This window comes from Anabrus simplex, chromosome 1 (genome assembly GCF_040414725.1).
Source record: "Anabrus simplex isolate iqAnaSimp1 chromosome 1, ASM4041472v1, whole genome shotgun sequence".
NCBI classification, from domain to species: Eukaryota; Metazoa; Arthropoda; class Insecta; order Orthoptera; family Tettigoniidae; genus Anabrus; species Anabrus simplex.
In genome coordinates, this window is record NC_090265.1 from 1,713,353,652 (window position 1) to 1,713,377,554 (window position 23,903).

Genomic DNA, 23,903 nt, shown 5'->3' on the forward strand with positions numbered 1-23,903 from the left:
ACTAATGGTGCGATAGTTTTTACACCTGTGTCAGCACCGGCTTTCTTGGGAATAGGTATAACAACATTCTGCTGAAAAGTGGATGGGACTTCTCCTGTCTCATACATCTTACACACTAAATACTACCAAATTATCAACACAAAATCAAACAGGGGAAATGCAGGAGTTGGTTTAATAATGAATAAGAAAATAGGGTAGAGGGTAAGCTACTACAAACAGCATAGTGAACAAACTACTGTTGTGAAGATAGACACCAAACCAATGCCCACCACAATAGTGATGCCTACTAGTTCAGCGGATGATGATGAAATTGAAAGAATATATGAAGAGAGAGAATATGAAATAAAATATGTAAAAGGTGATGAGAACCTAATTGTGATGGGAGACTAGAATTCAGTGGTAGAATTCAGTGGTAGGCCAATTAAGAGAAGGTAATGCAGTAGCAGAATTTGGATTGGGACAAAGGAATGAAAATGGAAGTTGGCTGGTTGAATTCTGCACTGCTCATAACTCAGTCCTTGCTAACACTTGGTTCAAATACCGCAAACGATGGCTGTATATGTGGATGAGACCTGGAGAAACTGGAAGGTATCAAGTAGACTTCATTATGATCAGGGGGAGATTCAGAAACCAGGTGTTGGATTGCAAGACTTTCCCAGGAGCAAACGTGGACTCTGATTACAACTTGTTGGTCATGAAATGCCATCTGAAGTTGAATAAATTCAAGAAAGAAACAAATGGATGAGTGAATGCAAGGAGATAGGATCTAGACAAGATGAAGGAAACCAGAGTGAGGGATTGTTTCAAGGAGCATGTTGCACAAGGACTAAATAAAAAGGCTGAAGTAAAAACAGAAGAGGAAGAATGGACAGTTGTGAAGAATATCAAAACAGCTCTTTGAAGAAAGGTTAGGAAGAAAGGAAAGATCAACTAAGAATCAGTGGAGAACTCAGGAGATACTAGATCTGATTGACGAATGTACAAGAATGCGAAAAATGAGGAGGGCAGAAAAGAATATAGGCAATTAAAGAATGAAGTAGATAGAAAGTGCAGGACAGCTTAGGAAGAATGGCTAAAGGAGAGATCCAAGGAGACGTTGAAGGTTGTATGGTCCTACGAAAGGTAGATGCTGCATACAGGAAAATGAAGCAAACCTTTGGAGGAAGAAAAACCACTTCTAGGGAAAAAAGACAAGACAGAAAGTTGGCAGGAACATATCCAACAGTTGTATCATGGTAAAGAAGTAGATGATACGGTTCTGGAACAAGAAGAGGCTGCTGATGCTGATGAAATGGGAGATGCAATTTTGAGGTCAGAATTCGACAGAAATTTGAGAGACCTAAGTAAGAACAAGTCACAGGGATTTGATGACATATCCTCAGAATTACTGACTGCCTTAAGAGAAACCAGCATGGTGAGGTTATTCCATTTTGTGTGCAAGTTGTATGATAGAGGAGATGTGCCATCCGATTTGAAGCAGAATGTTGTTATACCTATTTCGAAGAAAGCTGGTGCTGACAAGTGTGAAAACTACCACACCATTATTGATTTAACAACCTGAGAGAAAACAGGGCTAAAAAGGTTCCGCCTCTCAATACAATTGATTTACACAATTAGTGTACGGTGATAAATGAAATGGTGTATGGCTTCTAGTACCAGGAGTGTTCGAGGACATGTTCGGCTCATCAGGTCCAGGTCTTTTGATTTGACGCCCATAGGCGACCTGCATGTTGTGATGAGGATGAAATGATGATGAAGACGACACACACACCCAGCCCCCATGCCAGAGAAATTAATCAATTAAGGTTAAAATTCCCGACCCTGCCAGGAATCAAACCCGGGACTCCTGTGACCAAAGGCCAGCATGCTAAACATTTAGCCATGGAGCCGGACTGGTGATTACTAATGTAATTAATTTCATCATTGTCATACATGTTTTGAGAAAAGATCAATCTCTTTTTCAGTGAAACTGAAAAAAAAAAACCAGTCAAAATCTCCAAGGACATGCTTAAAATTAAATACATAAGACTTCACCATAAAATATCCAAAATAAAAAGCAAACATTAAAATTTACAACAATTCTGTTTCATGTCACTGTCTAAAACCTATCTCACATTAATACAAAATTAAACAGTGATTATTATTTATTCATGTCAGCAGTACAATATAGATTACAGATGCATATTACAAAATTAAATAAAATACACAAAGTTACAATATTTACATAAAATTATACAATTATTTACAAAATATCAGCCCAGAATTTGGCCACATTAGCAGCACTGATACTGGCCAGTGCCAGATCAAGTTCTGTGCATTTAACAGGGACATAGAGGACAATTAATAAACTGGTTTGTCATTTGTACCACACGGCATTCACATAGGGTCTGATCCCCCTTCAGGAGGCCTCATTTCTTCATGCTGTCCTTGGATCTTCCAACACCTGCTCCTAGTCTTTTCAATGCCTTCCATGTAGTCCAGGTTTCTTCATGACCAGGGGGAAGCTTTTCCTCCAATTTTTAAGCATTCTGGATGAAAAGGGATCTTCTGATTCCAGAGTAGAAGTCTGGTCTTCTTTATATCTTCACTAGGGGGGATGAGGAGTGCATAAAACTGTTCCTGGACTTCAATCGAGTTGGTGGTAGTTTGTGTCAATGTAGGGGATTGGCTGAGCTGGTAGAAGCCCTTAACCTCTCCACACTTGCAGCTACTTCGCATCTGATCTCAGGAGGGGCTGTTCCTGCAAGGGAGTACAGTTTGTCTGTTGGTGTTGGTTTCAGACATCCTGTAATATGTCTGCATGTTTCGTTCAGGGCAACATCGGCCTTTTCGGCATGTGTAGATTTATACCAAATGGGACTAGCATACTCCCCCGCTGAGTAACAAAATGCTAAGGCTGTTGTCCTCACCGTATGAGGATGGGCATCCCACTTTGAACCTGTCACTTTACGGAGTACAGAGCAGGGAGTTCCAAGAAAAAATTAAACAGTGATTTGACATCATATTAAACAGTATTGAATAGGTGGACCTTCATTTAATTTCTTATTAATGTGAATGTTTGTCAGTACAGATCATAATGAAGTTTATATTGTACATAAAACCTATCTTATAATCTCTCTTGAGGAAAAATATTAAAATCTTGTCACATTGTGAAATCAGAGTGCAGTTTGTTGAGTTTAATATTCCAGTTCTTGAACTGTATGGAATGTGTTATTCAAAAAGTAATGATTGTATTCAAATTTATCAAAAAGTAAATAAGAACATGGTTCACGTTTGTGGGTTACTGTAGTCACGTCCTAGTTCGTGAACCATGGGCAACGGCTGAGTGGCCTAGTAAGTGGTCCTGAGAGTCGGGGTACCAGTTGCTATGGAATGGGAGTGGGCATCTCGGACATATTCTGAGTCGTGGCCCTCCTTGTGCTCAGGCGGCTAGGACTATACAATTCACCGGTGGTCCATAACCCATTAAAGGAGAGATCCTCACTTGGACTATGTGCAAGTAGGGCAGCATCCTGCTTCATGAATTTACCGAGCTCAGAACACTTTAAGCAAGCCCCGGACCTATGGGAGTAATGGAGTCCCACTCCCATTTGACAGGCGAGGGACTCCTTGGAAACAACTTGGCAAACGAAATGGAATTCAATGGGGAGCTATCAATATTAATGGGGCTTATGAAAGAAAGAAGGTAGAACTGGCTGAGTCAGCAAAGAGGATGCATCTGGATGTGCTAGGAGTAAGTGATGTTCGGGTAAGGGGGGATAATGAGGAAGAGATAGGAGATTATAAAGTGTACTTGACGTGTGTTAGAAAGGGAAAGGCAGAGTCTGGGGTAGGGCTCTTTATCAGGAATACCATTGCACGCAACATAGTTTCTGTTAGGCACGTAAATGAGCGAATGATGTGGGTAGATTTGTCAGTGGGAGGAATTAGGACAAGAATTGTGTCCGTGTGTTCACCATGTGAGGGTGCAGATGATGATGAAGTTGACAAGTTTTATGAAGCATTGAGTGACATTGTGGTCAGGGTCAACGGCAAGGATAGAATAGTGCTAATGGGCGATTTCAATGCGAGAGTTGGGAATAGAACTGAAGGATACGAAAGGGTGATTGGTAAATGTGGGGAAGATATGGAAGCTAATGGGAATGGGAAGCGTTTGCTGGACTTCTGTGCTAGTATGGTTTTAGCTGTTACGAATACATTCTTCAAGCATAAGATTATTCACCGCTACACATGGGAGGCTAGGGGTACCAGATCCATAATAGACTATATCTTAACAGACTTTGAATTCAGGAAATCTGTTAGGAATGTACGAGTTTTTCGCGGATTTTTCGACGATACAGACCACTATCTGATCTGTAGTGAACTAAGTATCTCTAGGTCTAGGGTAGACAAAGTGAAATCTGTCTGCAAACGAATAAGGGTAGAAAATCTCCAGGATGAGGAAATTAGACAGAAGTACATGGACATGATTAGTGAGAAGTTTCGAACAGTAGACAGTAAGCAGGTTCAGGATATAGAAAGTGAATGGGTGGCATACAGGGATGCTGTAGTAGAAACAGCAAGGGAATGCCTAGGAACAACTGTGTGTAAAGATGGGAAAAGGTGAACATCTTGGTGGAATGATGAAGTGAGAGCAGCCTGTAAACGTAAAAAGAAGGCTTATCAGAAATAGCTCCAAACAAGGGCTGAGGCAGACAGGGCTTTGTACGTAGATGAAAGAAACAGAGCAAAACAAATAGTTATTGAATCCAAAAAGAAGTCATGGGAAGATTTTGGTAATAACCTGGAAAGGCTAGGTCAAGCAGCAGGGAAACCTTTCTGGACAGTAATAAAGAATCTTAGGAAGGGAGGGAAAAAGGAAATGAACAGTGTTTTGAGTAATTCAGGTGAACTCATAGTAGATCCCAGGGAATCGCTGGAGAGGTGGAGGGAATATTTTGAACATCTTCTCAATGTAAAAGGAAATCATCATGGTGGTGTTGCAAACAGCCAAGCTCATGGGGAGGAGGAAAATGATGTTGGTGAAATTATGCTTGATAAAGTGGAAAGGATAGTAAATAAACTCCATTGTCATAAGGCAGCAGGAATAGATGAAATTAGACCTGAAATGGTGAAGTATAGCGGGAAGACAGGGATGAAATGGCTTCATAGAGTAGTAAAATTAGCATGGAATGTTGGTAAGATACCTTCAGATTGAACACAAGCAGTAATTGCACCTATCTATAAGCAAGGGAACAGGAAGGATTGCAACAACTATCGAGGTATCTCATTGATTAGTATACCAGGCAAAGTATTCACTGACATCTTGGAAGGGAGGGTGCGATCAATCGTTGAGAGGAAGTTGGATGAAAACCAGTGTGGTTTCAGACCGCAGAGAGGCTGTCAGGATCAGATTTTTAGTATGCGCCAGGTAATTGAAAAATGCTACGAGAGGAATAGGCAGCTGTGTTTATGTTTCGTAGATCTAGAGAAAGCATATGACAGGGTACCGAGGGAAAAGATGTTCGCCATACTGGGGGACTATGGAATTAAAGGTAGATTATTAAAATCAATCAAAGGCATTTATGTTGACAATTTGGCTTCAGTGAGAATTGATGGTAGAATGAGTTCTTGGTTCAGGGTACTTACAGGAGTTAGACAAGGCTGTAATCTTTCACCTTTGCTGTTTGTAGTTTACATGGATCATCTGCTGAAAGGTATAAAATGGCAGGGAGGAATTCAGTTAGGTGGAAATGTAGTAAGCAGTTTGGCCTATGCTGACGACTTGGTCTTAATGGCAGACTGTGCCGAAAGCCTGCAGTCTAATATCTTGGAACTTGAAAGTAGGTGCAATGAGTATGGTATGAAAATTAGCCACTCAAAGACTAAATTGATGTCAGTAGGTAAGAAATTCAACAGAATTGAATGTCAGATTGGTGATACAAAGCTAGAACAGGTCGATAATTTCAAGTATTTAGGTTGTGTGTTCTCCCAGGATGGTAATATCGTAAGTGAGATTGAATCAAGGTGTAGCAAAGCTAATGCAGTGAGCTCGCAGTTGCGATCAACAGTATTCTGTAAGAAGGAATTCGGCTCCCAGACGAAACTATCATTACATCGGTCTGTTTTCAGACCAACTTTGCTTTACGGGAGCGAAAGCTGGGTGGACTCAGGATATCTTATTCATAAGTTAGAAGTAACAGACATGAAAGTAGCAAGAATGATTGTTGGTACAAACAGGTGGGAACAATGGCTGGAGGGTACTCGGAATGAGGAGATAAAGGCTAATTTAGGAATGAACTCGATGGATGAAGCTGTATGCATAAACCGGCTTCGGTGGTGGGGTCATGTGAGGTGAATGGAGGAGGATAGGTTACCTAGGAGAATAATGGACTCTGTTATGGAGGGTAAGAGAAGTAGAGGGAGACCAAGACGACGATGGTTAGACTCAGTTTCTAATGATTTAAAGATAAGAGGTATAGAACTAAATGAGGCCACAACACTAGTTGCAAATCGAGGATTGTGGCGACGTTTAGTAAATTCTCAGAGGCTTGCAGACTGAACGCTGAAAGGCATAACAGGTATAATGATAATGTTTGTATGTATGTAAATAAGAATTGCCTACAATTTTGCTTGCCATGCAGAGTCCTCCTTCTTATTTGAGGAAACCAATACAGTGTAGTTCAATGCTATGTTTTGCCAGCCTCGAAGTCTTCTTATCCTACAGTGAAAATCCTTACAAGTAATAAATCTCATTGTAGACCATATTGGACATCAAATTATGAACATTAAAACATAATAATAGTTTACACCACATTTCCAATACTTATATTTCCTTATATTTAGGATATAAACATTATAACAGGTGTTGTAAGTTGGGACATGTTTTGCTTAACTGTCGTAAGCATCATCAACCAAAATAAATCTTAGCCTAAAGTTAGGTCAGGGCCCCTAACCCAGTATCCTTAAAAGATATGGAACCCTAAGATTCAACATTTACATTATAGAAAATCAAATAGGCTTAAAACTAGTGTGAAAAAAACATAGAATGTTCATCACGGCTAAGAGAAAAAACATTTGTGTTGACAGAGGTTAAAAACATAAAGTACAATACAGAGCTGGTAGTGAAATAATTGAAATCATATAGGATATGAATGTTACCAGTCAGTCAATCAGAATGTTCATACATAAAACTAGTGTAAAAACATATAAGAATGTTTGTCATGGCTCAGAGGATAACATGGAATCATGTTGCCAGAGGTTAAAAACATTGTGGTGGCTCCATCTACATCAGAACGACTCCAAAGACTTAGTGACCAATCTTTACATTCTCTCTTTGCTCCTTTTAAGTTTGTATAACCTCCTTGTGAAATGTTTGTTTATGTGGGTTTGTTTATACCAGTTGTTAATTGTGTGCGGTGCTGTGTTAAGAATAAATCATTGCTTTTTACAGTTTTCATTCTTGAATAGCAATTTAGGGGCATGAGTGAAGTTAGCTTACTCTAACAACATAGAGCTGGTGATGAAGTAATTAAAATCATTGCTACCAGTCAGTTAATAAGAATGTTCATACATAACAAAAAATGATTATTATGTTCTTTTGAATGAATAAGGTAATTAGAGATTGTTAACTAATTAAATCTCATTCTTGCATAGATGCGTGAGTCGGGTATGAGAAATCACATATAGTAGTTGACATGGAGTAGTAACACTTCAAACAGGATTGATCACGCCTGAAGCTGCTTATAGGTAGAGGCCAAAATCCAATTCCTTTAAAACAATGGTTAAAGCTGAAAACAGCTATAACGCTCTTATGTTGGAAGAGTGTTGACCATGCTTTATTGAACTGACTTGTTCCAAATAACACGTTGTTAAACTTCTGCCCGTCTCACTGATATATGTAGCCTCACAGTTGTTGCATTTGAGTTTGTAAACTTCAGAATCAGAATTTATTATAGTATTGTGAAAAATAAAGAAATTATTGTTACTGGTTTTATAGGCTATTTTCAGCTACTGCCCTCACATTGCACTCAGTGTGCCACAAGCTTTTGTGGTCATAAGACACCTATTAAGTTGCAAAATAGGGGGGGGGGGTGAGTCTCATACATTTTTGTTCTTGCATTTCCTTTCTTTCTCTTTCTCCTTAGGTGGTAATTGATCCTCTTCTCTCTTCTTCTCTTTCAGACATATACCAACATACTTGATCCATATTGACAAATACACAAGTTTTTTCACCAGACCACTTGTCCACTGATCTAAGTTATAGATGTCCCCCTCAGCCAGCTCAATAAGTTTTATAAAACACCCTATCCTTCTACTCATAAGGGAATCAGACTTGTCATAAATATGCCACATCTTGATATTTGTGCCAATATGCTGGACAATGTTACTACATTCATATAAGAACCTATAAAGCAATGAATGGATGTAAAGTGTTTTATTGCTCACACTTATAACTGACAACAAAGACTCAAGATTTAAAAGTGCTTTTATTCACCATATTTTCAGATGTACTGTGCTTCAAAACGGAACATGTCACAGAATTTCTACTGATGATTCTGTGTATGTATGTTGAGATGAACATTTAAAAATTCATGTAAAAACATTCAAATATGCTTTTAATCTTCCATTAACGTAGAGTACCATACAAACCTTTTTTGTCATTTCCCTGAAATTTGTCAACTGAACATGTTCCCTTTCTGTATTAGCAATTCAATTGTTATGGTTAGTTTTTATTGTGCAGTAGCTCATAATGATGCGGTCTAGGAGTAGCAGGTCTGCCTCTTACCAAGAGGCCCAGGGCTCGATTCTCAGTGAGGTCAGGGACTTTTACCACGACCTGAGGGATGGTTTAGGGTCAGAACAATTGGCACAGAGATGGCAGCCCGATCTAGAAAGCCAAAAATAATGGCTGAGAGAATTTTTTTGCACTGTAATCTGCAGGCCAAAGCCCATTAGAGCTGTAGTGCCATGGGGTTTGTTTCATTTATCTACCGATGCCATATTCCATGAATTAGTTATCACAAGAGGTATGGAGAATGTTGAACAATTTATAATGTTAGCACACATTTCACTCTCCTACAAATAATACAAGGTAAGATTTGCATCATTTACCTTTAGCAAAAATGTAATTTATGCTTGGGTCTCTTTCATAAGTTTTACCAGCAAAGATATGGTACACCATTACAACATGTCCAGACTGTAAATTTTATCTAGCTCCCAATTTGCACCAACACATTGATACAAATATTGCATTGAAAGTATTACTAAGAAAGTAGCTCCAGTTTCAGGCACACTACAAAACATGTGCTCTATGTGAACCACACATCCCTGAAAGTATAGTGTTGACAATTTATGACAAGGAATAAAGATATTTATTTGATATGTTTCAGGTACTTTAATGGCCATCACCAATAGCATAGCAACTATTCCTGGGATCACAGTGCCCGTTCTAGTAGGATACCTCACAGAGCAAGATGTAAGTAAACTAACTTTATATTTGTGGTAACACATTCACAATAAATTTTGGTATGGTAAGTGTAAAAGTTATTGCTTGTTAAAAGAAAAAGCTCAAGTATCTTGGATGCATTATGAGAAACAGGAAAAAATATTGGCTTCTTTGAGTAATAATACAAAAAAGTTAGAAAGCAGAAGAGGGCCTGGTAGAATAACTTCCTGGTTGGCAAACTTGAGTGATTGGTACGAATTGAACTCTGCTCAACTCTTCAGTATTGTGCTCGACAAACCAAGCATATTGGTTCAAGGAGAAGGAGTCCACCTTTTGAATACAATTGATATTCAGGAAAAATATATTATAAAACCACACACAGAATCCAGAATGGATAAGGCAAACAAAATTATTTAAATCTTGCTGCAAACGAATACAAGGCATATCATACCGGGCAAGTTGGCCGTGCGCGTAGAGGCGCGCGGCTGTGAGCTTGCATCTGGGAGATAGTAGGTTCGAATCCCATTATCGGCAGCCCTGAAGATGGTTTTCCGTGGTTTCCTATTTTCACACCAGGCAAATGCTGGGGTTGTACCTTAATTAAGGCCACGGCCGCTTCCTTCCAACTCCTAGGCCTTTCCTATCCCATCATCGCCATAAGACCTATCTGTGTCGATGCGACATAAAGCCCCTAGCAAAAAAAAAAAAAGCATATCATGACTACTTCTTCAGCATCTTTTTCCGACATTAGGGGTCGACTGCCTTGACAAGTTTCCTCCATTCGGTGTCCTTGTTTGTCAGTCCTTTGTTCATGACGTCCTTCCCAACTACATCTCCGCACCCATTCCTGCCAATTTTACAGAATAAGAAATCAGGAGATTTTGATATGAAAATCAGGAAAATCAGGAGATACAATTGGTCAAAACTGCTTATTCTACATGTCTTGTGCAATACATGCGTTATCCTAGCAAGCTCAATGCATCATGTTGTCAAGTCCACATTTAAATTAACACATACTAGCAGTTTCCCGCTGGCTCTGCCCGCAATGTATGGTGTTGTTCCTTACTATCCTCACGGATGTATTTGCAAAGTTTTGAGTTAATGAGATAAAGCACATGGTCTGCTGTGGTAATAGAATGTAATATTATGTCAACAAAACACTTGAAAATACATCCCACAAAGAAATTGAATTAAACGTTCCTTGGAGCAACACTACGCGCCGAACTGTTAAAAAGTCCTTCAAAGATCTTCATCATGGAGACAAATGTACTCATAACTTTTCTCAGAATCTACCAATTTAAGTAGTTAATACCTCAAAAGAAAGCATTTGATCCACTGAGCGTTTTTAGACCAAAACGCAAATCAGCAAATCGTATATTTTTATATACGTACTTAACTTCCCGCAACCGTGACAAATTCTGGACCTTCAAAACATTCTCCACTCTACTTTGGCGTTCGACCGCAGCGCATGACCTTGAATGTGCCGCGCTGATCACCAGGAGCTGGCGGCTTTCTACTACAAATCTATTCGTCTGCGACTTCAAGTTATTTTTGATCTTTGTATATTAGTTGATAGTGTAGTGACTTTGTGCATGACAGAATGTGCTGTCGTGTCTTTGTGCCTATCAGAGTGTGAAACTGACCTCCAATATTCATAAACATTGTACATGTTTTTACGGCTGATGATGACCTGGACTAAGGTCGAAACCGGTCCCATTTAAATAGGAATGTGATTACTGCATTTCTTTCTTTTAAGTATTGAATAGGTTGGACCTCCTTTTCAATTATTTAATTTTTAACATCAATAATTTCAATACGGAACAATGAAATTTTTATCTTTAAATGACAAATCTGTGCGTGAATATCTATCAGTTAAAAGAAAAATGAAGGAACTCAACCGGATAGAATGGTCGGACTGACTGACTTTAGTTTTCATAATTTTTTTTAATATATAGATTTCCAGGGAAACTGAGTGGAATCAAAATCCACAAATATTTTACTCTCATACGTATTCATATTCAGTGATACCAAAATACTGGTATACAACAACAGAAAATTTGTAAGAACATGTATGGTATGGTATGGTATGGTAGGCCTACCTTCCTTCCATATTACTGATTTACAGAAACTTGTCCATCAGTAGAAAATTTCCATTGATTAAAAGAAGCAGCAGTAGCAGATTTTGCCTGTCTGAGGAAACCTCTATCAAAGGTTTGTTGAAAGCAGTTGCCCTGTAGCCTTGATTTTACTGTCAACAACCTCTCCAAGTTTTCATCACCAATAGATGACTTGAACTGTGTTCGTGTTTTAGTCACCTGACTAAATATCCTCTCACATTCAGCGTTACTGTGAGAGATTGTTAAAATACCAAGAATAACACGAACTAATCTATCAGTGAAGTATGTTCGAACTGATGAGAAACATTCTTCCTTCTCGCCATGCTTCAGATGCTTTACGAATTGGGAAGTGCAACTACCAATGACCAAGTTCACAATCATTCTTCTGGTTTCCCCTGCTGTGGTAACTGAGTTCCAAAAGAGAGGAGGATTTAACCATTGAAGGTTGTACAAATTTTGATATCAAATTCCTTAATGTGTCCAGCATCAGATCTTGCAGTAAATGGATTTGAGGTACACTTGACTGCAAAATTAAATTTGATTTATCAAATGTAGGTACTATATAATTGATAAAAAGAGGGATTAAGGCTTATGACAGGAACATAAAAATCCTTTCTTCATGAGACAGACTGCACTTAATGAAGGAATCCTGTTTAGTTGTTTTGGGTGAAGAAGTACATGGGCCTGGTGATTCATTGGTTCTTTTCCTTGAAGGGGCAGCACCCTCTACTGATATTTGTTTCATCTTTGGAATATGTTAAGTTTCGAGACTTCTAAGCTGACCTGTCTTACCAGACTTCACTTCATAGTTGAGAAGGCTGCCACTGTTCCAACAACCTGGATAAACATTTGCCCACAGAAAGCCACCGGGTGCACACATGCTTTAAAATTGTCCTTGTCTTGACATTGTACAATTAGCTTTACCTCGCACCAACACAAATAGGTCTTATGATGACAATGGGATAGGAAAGGGCTGGGAGTGGAAAGGGAGTAGCTATAGCCTTAATTAAGTTAGAGCAATAACATTTGTCTGGTGTGAAAATGGGAAACCATGGAAAACCATCTTCAGGGCTGTCGCCTGTGGAGTTCAAACCATTACTTCTGGAATGCAAGCTAACAGCAGCGTGACCCTAACCGCATGACACCAACTCACTCGGTCCGATTCCTTAGCTTTGTACATATGGCGGCTTCCCCATAATCACACATTAAATTCAATAACACTTCTAATAACAATTAAAAACAGTGCCACTACAACTTCAAACAATACAGGAGTACAATGGTATATACACTATAAGACTTATTGTCTCAAAACCTGACTAATGCTACAAGGCTAAAAATTACACAGCTCTATTCCCTCACAGGAAGTATGTAAGAGAGACGATCAGTCTCTAATAAGCCTTCTGAAAATAGTATAAACTCTTGCTCCACACATGTGAATCACTCATGCACTTAGATGCCATTACTTAGCAAATGCATAGATTAATATATTGCATTACGTGGCCACGCGATTATGCGAAGCCTAATGCTACTTATCTATATATATAAAATAACATGCCCTGACTGACTGATTCATTATTGCCGAGCCAAAACCACTGAACATAAAGAAATTAAATTTTGAGGATGCATTTATATTGCATTGTAGGTCCTCGAAAGGAAGGATTTTTGGATATTCAATCGCTAAGAAGAGGAAAAGAGGGGGGGGAGAATTTTTAAAATCAGTATATCTATATCTCAAAAACTTAACAGTTTAAAGGTCAAAATTGGTATTTGGAATCTCCATTAAAAACAAACAATTTTTTTTGTTTTCATAAAATCCACTTAAGGGGTCATAATAAGTGAAAAAGGGGTTAAATCCTTTTTATGAGGATACTTATATCTCAAAAACTGAAGATGTTACAGACGTGAAATATGGTACATGGAACTCCTTTAAAAATAAAGAAACATGTATGTTTTCTGAAAATCCACACAAAAGCGGGGAGGGGGGGGGGGGTGTTAAAAAGAAGTGGAAATGGGGGTGAATTTTTAAAACGATGTGAACATTGGAATTTGGAATTTCTTTTAAAAATAAAGCAGCACACATTTTTTTGTCTTCAAAGAATCCACTTAGGGGGTTAAAAGAAGTGAACATTGGTTGAGTTCTTGAAATTAGTATATCTCAAAAACTTATAGACGTAAAAACTGCTATTTGAAATCATCTTTTTAATCAAACACATATTTTTTTTTTTGGAAAATTCACTTAAGTGGTGGGGGGTGAAAAGGACTGAAGAAGTGGTTGAATCTTTTAATGGGGATACTTGTATCTCAAAAACAGAAAAAGTTATGGATGTGAAAATTGGTATTTGGTACCTCCTTTAAAAGTAAAGTAACTACTTTTTTTAATTGTTTTTGGAAAATCTATTTAAGGGGGTGAAAAGGACTGAAAATGGGTTCAGTTCTTTTAATGAGGATACACATATCTCAAAAACTTAAAATGTTACAAATGTGAAAATTGGTATTTTTAATCTCCTTTAAAAATGAAGAAATGTGCATTTTTTTGTTTTTGGAAAATCCACTTAAGAGGGATTAAAAGAAGTGAAAATGGGGTGAATTTTAAAAAAGAGTATCTCAAAAACGTAACATGTTACAGACATAAACATTGGTATTTAGAATCTCCTTTAAAATAAACCCATACTTTTTGTTTTTGTAAAATCCACTTAAGGTATGGAAATTTTTTTAAAATTGGGTACATTTTTAAAATGAGTATTATATCTCAAAAATGTAACATGTACCAAAAAGTGGTATTTGGAATCTCCTTTAAAAGAAAAGAAACACGTATTTTTGTTTTCGGATAATCCACTTAAAGGAGGGAGAAAAGAAGTGAAAGAGGAGTTGAATTCTGATACATATATCTCAAAAACTGAAGATGTTACAGACTCCTACTTTAGGGATTATCGTCGCCATAAGACCTATTTGTGTTGGTGCAACATAAGGCAACTAGCAAAAAAAATTAAAAAAAAAAAAAAAAAAAAATAGGGATTTTCAGATGATGTCTTAGTGCAGTACCGAGAAACGATTACTGTTATCAAATTATGAAATCCATGCGAGCGAAGCGCAGGTAACAGCTAGTCAAGTAATAAATTAAAATTCTCCAGATTTGCCTCCAAATGGCTCCTAAAATCTTTAGAAAAGTCACTAGTCGCTATCTTTGAAATTCTGTCACTAAATTAAAGACTTCAAATCTAGCAACTAGTCTCTAGAATCGACTAGATTGATGCGAATGAATATGAACGTAGCATGCGAGAATGAGAGATTGACAATCGATGTACGCATGTTATAGACAACACCATATTCAATAAAGCCATCCCCGCCTTAAAAAAACGATTAGCTTAAAATAATCAACAAACAACGTTCAACACGCGCCATTGTGCAGAAAATTGATACGCCTAACTCCACCCCTACTCCTACGACAACAACTCTCCCCACCCACCCCTCCATTCCCCTTGCAGCAGCGGACACTAGCACCAAAAGAACATGATACAGTACACGCCAGGCAGCCAAAGCTAGCACATCCCAACCACAGCAGCAATAGTAAGTATTCTACTGGAAACACACACACAAACAAGCATTCTTCAGATCATAAATTCTTAATTCTACCTTTCATTTCTTACAGACACATATTAGCAACTATAGACCAGAAAAGACCCACCATTCTTCATTTGACACTTACTGAAAAATATACTAGATGCAACACTTCTGGCAATATTTGACCACAGCTGCACATAACTACCGCTGGCCATACATCAAACTTGTTATCAACAATTGAAGAAGTCCATCAATCAAACTAATGAATAAGCATAATTTATGGTAGGACTAAAATAAGAACACCGCTCACGAATGAAATACAGACATTCTCCATTCATACTGGATAAACAAGAAAATTCAATGAATGCAAGACGCCAAACTCAATTTAACAGTGTTCCTATTTATTGCAACGGATTTTAACATGAACTGTATATTTTAACATGCTATCCAACATGTACCACATATTTTAAAACGATAATGTACCTGTATATTTAATAATAATTCACCTATATGATTTTTAGGCCTAAAAAGATTCACCCACAGTTATTTTAGATTGTATATAGAGTCAATTTTAACTTTAAGTATGCCCAATTAGAATGTAAGACATACTCTATATCATGACTTTTATAATGGACAAGGCAAATCAACAAAACTTGACTTATGTGAAGGTAATAGTGTACAGCTGAGGATGACCGTATGTAAAAAGGTCAAAACCGGTACTGTAGATTGAATTTTTATATAAATATATTTGTATTGAAAAGGTGGAACTTTCTTGTCTATAATATACAATAACTGTCAATACGGAAAATAAAACTGATAAATCAAGATAATCGATGTACGCGTCGCGGTATAGAGGTTTCAGTAAACATCACACATTCGCGCGTGTTTCTCTTATTAATAAATGTCAATATTTCATTGGAAAGTAGTCAAAGAGTAAAGGACTTCCGGCCATTGGTGTACAAAGCTGAAATAGCAGGATTTAAATGTTTGAAGTTCACCAAAAATAAGCTAAAATTGGGAGAAATAATAGAGTAGTCGGGAGGCGGGGAAAACTACCCAAAATCAGGAGTCTCTTGTCTAAATCGGGAAAGTTGGCAGGTATGCGCACCTTATCCTCTGTCTTCCACTGGCATCCTCCATGTTTTCCTCACATCTTCACATGATATGGCCGATCCACCTCAACTTCACTATTACTAGCCACTCAAGTTCTTTTTCTTGTATCTTCAGTTCCTTCAGAGAAATACCCAAAAGCCACGTTGATACCCTCATTTTCATTTCCTTTCTCCCTCTCTCTTTTTTCTAAATGTGGTTTCTTGCAAATGAACTCAGTATTGACACCAACAAGGGCTTCTCTACACCTGACAACTGTGAGTTTATAGATGTTATCAAGCTGAAATTTTAAGATGGAAAATAACTACTAAATAATGTTAACTAACAGAAAATATTACTTCTAGAAGAAAGATTGTACTGTATTCTATGAAAGACTGATAGGTTACATTATAAAATTTTACTCAAATTTGTTGATTAATGTTGATCCTTGGATGATGTGGTTCATGTCCCCGAATGTTCCACTCTTAGAATAATGCCTAAGCTTGCAAAAAGTCAAATCAAACGACTTTATATCTAAAACTAGCAAGATACCTGTGCTTTGCTACGGAATTATACTGAAATTTATATTATCATCATCATTATCTAAAGGCTTTGGCTTGTCGCTGCAACCATTGTTCTCTTATCTCTTCCATGGTTTCCCTCTGCCTTTATAATTGAATGCTTAACATTTTATATATAATCTGCCAACATTTGCGATCTGATGGCAAAGCTCCTCCCATTTTTCAATCTTTCCTTCCAGCAATCAATTTCGTACTTCCCGGGCTAGCTCCAAGTATTCCGCCCGGTCAGTTGGGTCCCTAAATCTTTGCCATTTTTTCTGTAAGCATTTTTAATATGGATCAAATCCTTGAGGAGATCTGGCATGATGTCGTCTTGGGTGCCTTGGCGGTACTGAACCCTCAGCCGGACTGCATTCATAGTCATTGCCCGGCCAGGACCCGTTTCCAGCATGGTCCGCACATTTTGACGATGGTCCAGAACATTATTATTGTTATTATTATTATTATTATTATTATTATTATTATTATTATTATTATTATTGTTCTGGACCCCATAGCAAGATGCAAGACCGCTACTTGGCGCTAAATTACATCTGTTGCTATTGTCATTGCTGACAATGTGACCAGCATCTATGTCGCACGTAGGCAAGTGCATGGGATTTCTGGCGATACAAATTATATACTTCCATGCATTATTGACCTTATTATAGAGGTGAACAATGCACGGTCAATATCACTCTTATTGTTTATTTCAAATGTGTTTAAATTTTTTTTTCGGCCATATATGCCAGGAGAATCCACTGTAATCTAACATTAAGGTCTCCAAAGGACAAGATGCTCTTGAAAACAAACCCAGGGAAGATTAAAAATGATCTGTTTATGATCAGAATCAAGTATATTATGAACAGTATAATTGATAGGTCTCAACTACTTTTTCACCCCACCGCCGTTATGTTGATTCACCCCACCACAAAAAAGAAGGCATGTTTCTTTATGTTTAAGGAAGATTCCAAATACCAGTATTCACATCTGTTACCTTCAGTTTTGAGATATAAGTATACCCCCCAAAAAAAGAATTCATTTTTTTACATTCTTTCACACTCCCACTTTAAGTGAATTTTCTGGAAAAAATTACTTGTTTCTTTATTAGTAAAGGATCTTCTAAATACCAAATATCATGACTGCCCTCATGAAAGGAAATCAACTCCTTTTCATCCCCACCCCCAAGATGATTTTCTCCCCAAAAATGCATTTTTCTTTGTATTTAAATGAGATCCAAATACCCCTCATCACGTACGTCTGTAACAACTTTAATTTTTATTAGATGTAAGTATCCTCATACATATGTCCATCCCATACTAACCTATGGAATCATTTACTGGGGGAATTCACGATATAGCAAAGTCATCTTTAAGTTACAAAAGAAAATAATTAGAGGAATGGCCGGTGTTGGCAGGAGGACAAGCTGCAAGAAATACTTTAAACTTTATTTTATTTTACCATTGCCTAGCCTTTATATCTTCCATACACTTGTATATATGAAGGAGAATGTAAACAGCTACACCATAAACTCTGATGTACATAAGTATAATACTAGAAATAAACACAGTCTGCACATAGAACCACACAAAACTAAGCTATATGAATCAAGTTTGAGTTATGCAGGAGTACATTTATTTAATAAATTACCAGACTACATTAACCAGATAAAACCATGTTCAAAATTTAAGAAAGAATTATTCAAAAATGTTTCTAACCATTGTTTTTATTCTATTGAAGAATACTTAGCTCTTGAAAATTAACTTATGTATCACTTTTTTTTTTTTTAAATCTGTGCCTCTTTACCACATTGTATATTTCTCTTTATTTATCATGGCATGTATATTACTGTTTTATCCTTTGTTACTGCAAATATGATTATTGACGTGTCCCATATCATTGTATGATCAGTTGGACGAAATAAAATAAAATACAATACAATACAATACAATACAATACAATTAATTCAATTAATTTTTCAATTCTTTCACCCCCCTTCCCTCTTCATTGGATTTTACAAAATCAAATGAATATGTGTTTCTTTACTTTTAAACCAGATTCCAAATACCAATGTTCACGTCTGCAGCATCTTTCGTTTTTGCGATGATAGTAATTCAACTAATTTTTCAATTCTCCCCCTACCCCCACCCCCGCACTTCAAGTGGATTTCCGAAAAAAAAAATACGTATTTCTTTATTTTTAAAGGAGATTCTAAATACCAAACTTCAAGTCTGTAACATCTTCAGTTTCTGAGATATCAGTATTCTAATAAAAAGAATTCAACCCCATTTTCAGTCATTTTTACCCCCCACTTAAGTGGTTTTCCCAAAAACAAAAAAATCATGTTTCTTTATTTCTAATAGAGATAAAAAGTACCATTTCTCACTTCTGTAACATGTTAAGTTTTCGAGATATACTGTAGACATGCTCATTTGAAAATTTCAATCCCTTTTTAGTTCCCCTTAAGTGGAGTTTCCAAAAACAAATCACCTATGTTTCGTTAATTTTACACAAGATTCCAAATACAAATTTTTACGTCTGTAACATTTTACATTTCTGAGATGTACTGCAGATATAGTCTTCTAAAAATTCACCCCATTTGTCACTCCTATTAAATCCCCATTAATTGGATTATCCACAAAAGAAAAATGTGTTTCTATATTTTTAAAGGAGATTCCAAATACCAATTTTCAGGTCTGTTATATCTTCAGTATCTGAGATATAAGTATCCTTATTAAAGGCATTCAATCCCCTTTTCACCCCTCCTAGTGGGATTTTCCAATAACAAAAAAATACTTGTTTTCTTATTTTTAAAGGAGATTCTAAATACCAACTTTTACATCTGTAAACTTTTAAAGTTTTGTGATATAGATACACTCATTTTAAAAATTCACCCCCCCCCCTTTTCACCCCCTTAGCAAGGGAATATCCAAAAACCCTCCCTTAGCGAGCACCTACATTGTAATATAAACGTATCCTCAAAATTTTATTTCTTTATGGCCAGTAGTTTTGGTTCGGCGATGATGAATGTGTCAGTCAGTTTGTCAGTCAGGACATGTTCTTTTATATTAGGTATATAGATTGTGATCTTTCCTACTTTTAAAGACACCTTTGACTTGAACTTATTCGTCTACTTATGTCATTCCACATCATCTCTCCACTGACAGTTAGGAACATACCACTTATTGCATAAGACCAATTTCATGTTTTTGCCCTATTGAATTTACTACTGATAGTTACAAATTATTATTATTATTATTATTATTATGTGCATATGGACCCAATGGATCACGCAAAGCTCTAACGATTCTGTTTTCTGAGTTGCCAAACAGCTCTCATCCTTTCTCCGTGGATCCTTTTTCGTTCTTCTGTCCACTTTGCTCCAGTCTTCTTTTTCACTTCGTTCTCTGGTTGCACTTTCCATCCATTAATTTTTTTTCCTATAAAGGTTTCTGTCCGCGGTGTCATTTGGGTTTATCTGGGCTTTTTCCAGATCCTTCTTCACTTCTAGTACCCATGAAATATTTTTTAGATGTTCTATGTAGGTGAGAATCTTGTGTGTCAGTCTACTTGCCGGCAATCTGTGGACGTGCCCATAGAATTTCAGACATCTTTTACGGATGTCTGCTGCAATGTTGGAATGCTCTTCTGTCTCTCTGCGTAACCTCAGTCTATATCCATCTTCTGTTTTTCGGGGGCCGAGAATTTTCCTCAGGATTCTCCTTTCTTCTTTTAAAATATTTTCTAGGTCACCTTTCCCGTTTAGTGTAAGGGTCTCACTGGCATATAAGACTTCGGGCTTTATTACTGTATTATAGTGTCTGATCTTTGCATGGCGGGACAAGCACTTTTTATTATATATGTTGTGAACCCTACCGTAGACTTTCCGAAATTTTTGTAGGCGAATTTTCTGAGCAACCTTCTCGCCTCCCGTTGGTTCAAGTATTTCTCCCAAGTACTTGAAGTGTGGTACTCGGTTGATTTGCCCATGTGTCGTGTTCAAAGTTTGGATGTCAAGTTTTGAGCAGAAGAACTTGGTCTTTTCAAAGGAAATTTGTAGGCCAACCTTTCCAGCACATTCGCTAAGGGTTTCAATTTGTTTAACGGCTGTGAATACATCATCTGTAAGTATGGCCAGGTCATCTGCAAAAGCGAGGCATGATATCTCAATACCGTCTTGGGGTCATCCTAGTCGTATGGGGCGCCAGTATCCCATGTCTTTCAATACCTTTTCCCACTCGCAGATGACTTTGTCTAGGACGAGGTTGAAAAGAAGCGGAGATAAGCCGTCACCTTGTCGGACGCCAGTTTTAATCAGGAATGGTTCAGAGATCTCCCCCGTGAATTTAACTTTGGAGATAGTGTCAGTGAGTGTTGCCTTGATGAGGTTGAGGGTCTTGGAATCAAGCCCCAGTTCCTCAAGAATAACGAAGAGAGACTGTCGATCAACCGAGTCGTACGCTTTCCTGAAGTGTTACAAATTATTGTTTTTATATCCACATTATTCAATACATTTTATTCATTACATTTTATGTAATTGAATAAGGTAGATATAAAAACAAGAATTTATAACATAACACTTAGGGCGAGCAGGTCATCTCCTTTCTCCCAAGTCTTCCCAGCTCAAACTTTGCAACATTTCTGTAACTCTGTGCTTTTGTCAGAAATAATCCAGAACAAATCAAGCTGCTTTTCTTTAGATTTTTTCCAGTTCTTGAATCAAGTAATCCTGGTGAGGGTCCCATACACTGGAACCATACTCTAGGTGCGTTCTTACCAGAGACTTATATGCCGTCTTCTTTACATCCTTTCTACAGCCCCTAAATACCCTCATAACCATGAGCAGAGATCTGTACCCTTTATTTACAATCCCATTTATGTGATTACCCCAGTGAAGTTCTTTCCTTACATAACACCCAGGTACTTACAATGATCCCTGAAGGAACTTTCACCCCATCAGCACAGTAATTAAAGCTGAGAGGACTTTTCCTGTTTGTGAAACTCACAACCTGATGTTTAACCCTGTTTATCATCATACCATTCCCTAATGTCTATCTCACAACATTATTGAGTTATGTTCAAGGGTAATGGTTACAGCGATTTGCAGATTCATAGAGCCCTGCATCCTGGAGAAATGACCCAGCAAAGCTCACAGAAGGAAGAAGTGAAGGGAACTGCCTACCTGCCTTACATTCATAACACCACAGATCGAATTGCCAAGGTCCTCCGCAAACTCAATATAAAAACAGTGTTTGGCACTGTCACTAAAATTGCTCACACTCTGGGTAAAACCAAGGACAAATTGTCTCCACTGTTACATCCTGGGGTATATGAAATTCCCTGTATTTGCAGTAAGGTATACATTGACCAAACATGCCGGTCCATTGGTACTTGTATCAAGGAACATGAACGTAATATTCGTCTCAACCAGCCAGACAAATCAGCAATAGCTGAGCACGCTCTATTGTCGGGTCATGATGTCATGTTCCAAGATGCTCGAGCTCTTACCCACAATAGACACTGCCGGGCCAGGATTATACGGGAAGCTTTGGAAGTACGTTGCAGTCCTAACAATTTAAGGAGGGACACTAACTATCAATTAAGTAATACCTGGTTGCCCGCCATTGAGGATTCCCTGTTCTGCTTCGAACGCTAGCGTTGTACCACATCCTGAGAGCCATTTGGTGATGAACGAATATACCATTTCCGCCTCTATTATAACATCTAAATTCAAAGCCTTTCTCGAGGACAGTTGAGAGTTTCTTCTGATGATGCAGAGCACAGTTCTCTGCGAAATGTAAAGAATTTCACTTTAATTTCTTGACACGGCGTAAACCCAAAAGCCTATATCATGTCTATAAGTATGGGCCATGAAAGCATCAATGGCAACATTATCGAGTTCATTTTGCAGTTGCTCACAATCTTGTAACTTATTTATTACTCTATGCAGAATAACATCATCCGCAAAAAGCCATCTGATGGGTGCAATGCCCATTTGCTGGTTAATGGTGTCATTTCTGATATAATGCAGGAGAGTGATTCCCATTCCGATCAACCAACAGAGCATATGCATTTCCACGGTGTGTAATTGGCACTCAGCAGCTTTGTCAGTTGGTTGACATTCAACACCATATAAAGCGACAAGGCGTACTATCATGTGGTTTATTTTGGACTTGAGACATAGTAGCATCCTTCTGTTTCAGAGCACAACTGTGACTTCCCTCCTTCTCATCCATGCTGCCTTCATCCTACTTCACACTTCATCACCTATCCCACCGTCAGTCTGTAAGGGAGATTCTAAATACCTGAAGCTTACGGTCTTCATTAAGGTCTCTCCATCAGCTTAAATGGAACCGAGTGGGTAGCTATCCGAACTCCCAACAAACTGAGAGCAATTTAGAAGACAATCACCGTGTGGTGGTCCTCTTTCCGGCCTTCACAGAGAGAGGCCATGGTATTGTGTAGGCTGAGGATAGGTCATGGATGATCTATGCACTCTAATCTCCTAAATAAGGAAGAACCCAATGTGTTCTTGTGGTGCCGATTTCAGCATGGCCCACATCCTCACAGGGTGCACCAATTTCTCTGTCCTAAGATGGAGCCTCGGCCTGCAGGAAACACTAGATGCATATCAGCCAAGGACGCAACTACCGCTGATCTCGCCATCCACTTAATCCACGACAGTGGATTAATCAACAGTATCTAAATTACAAGTGCACCGCTATGGAGGAAACGCATGTTCCCTTTTGATTTATTACTAATTTTTTGACCTAATTCAATAATTTTTTGTTTTATTTTCTACTTCATTTCCAAATTCCTTCATTGAATAAATAATTTTGTTTTATTTTACTTTTTTCCCACTAATTTGTTCAGAAAGGATGATTACCTAATTGTACTTTCCCTTAAAACAAAAATCACCACCACCACAATCACCACCTTAAATGGAGCCATTGCTTGGGTTGATTTTTGGGTATTCTGTCTTTCTTTCCTTCTTTGGTCTAAGACTGCATTTTGAGAGAAGGCTTTTCCAATCTTCAACTTGTAATCCCCTTCTGGTGGTATTAACAAGGGCAACATACATACATACGTACGTACGTCCGTCCGTCCGTCCGTCCGTCCTGGTAAGTTATTCCAATCCTTAACTCCCCT

General features: G+C 37.8%; 1 protein-coding gene across 2 annotated transcripts in view; it reads left to right on the top strand.

Moving 5' to 3' along the window:
• The window catches only part of MFS3 (major facilitator superfamily transporter 3), a 353,439-nt gene that overhangs the window by 310,202 nt on the left and 19,334 nt on the right, over positions 1-23,903 (top strand). For both annotated transcript variants that reach the window (XM_067138452.2, XM_067138451.2), the window contains exon 9: positions 9,372-9,457. In XM_067138452.2, the coding sequence (XP_066994553.2) occupies positions 9,372-9,457 (86 nt within the window). The remainder of the gene's footprint in view (positions 1-9,371; positions 9,458-23,903) is intronic.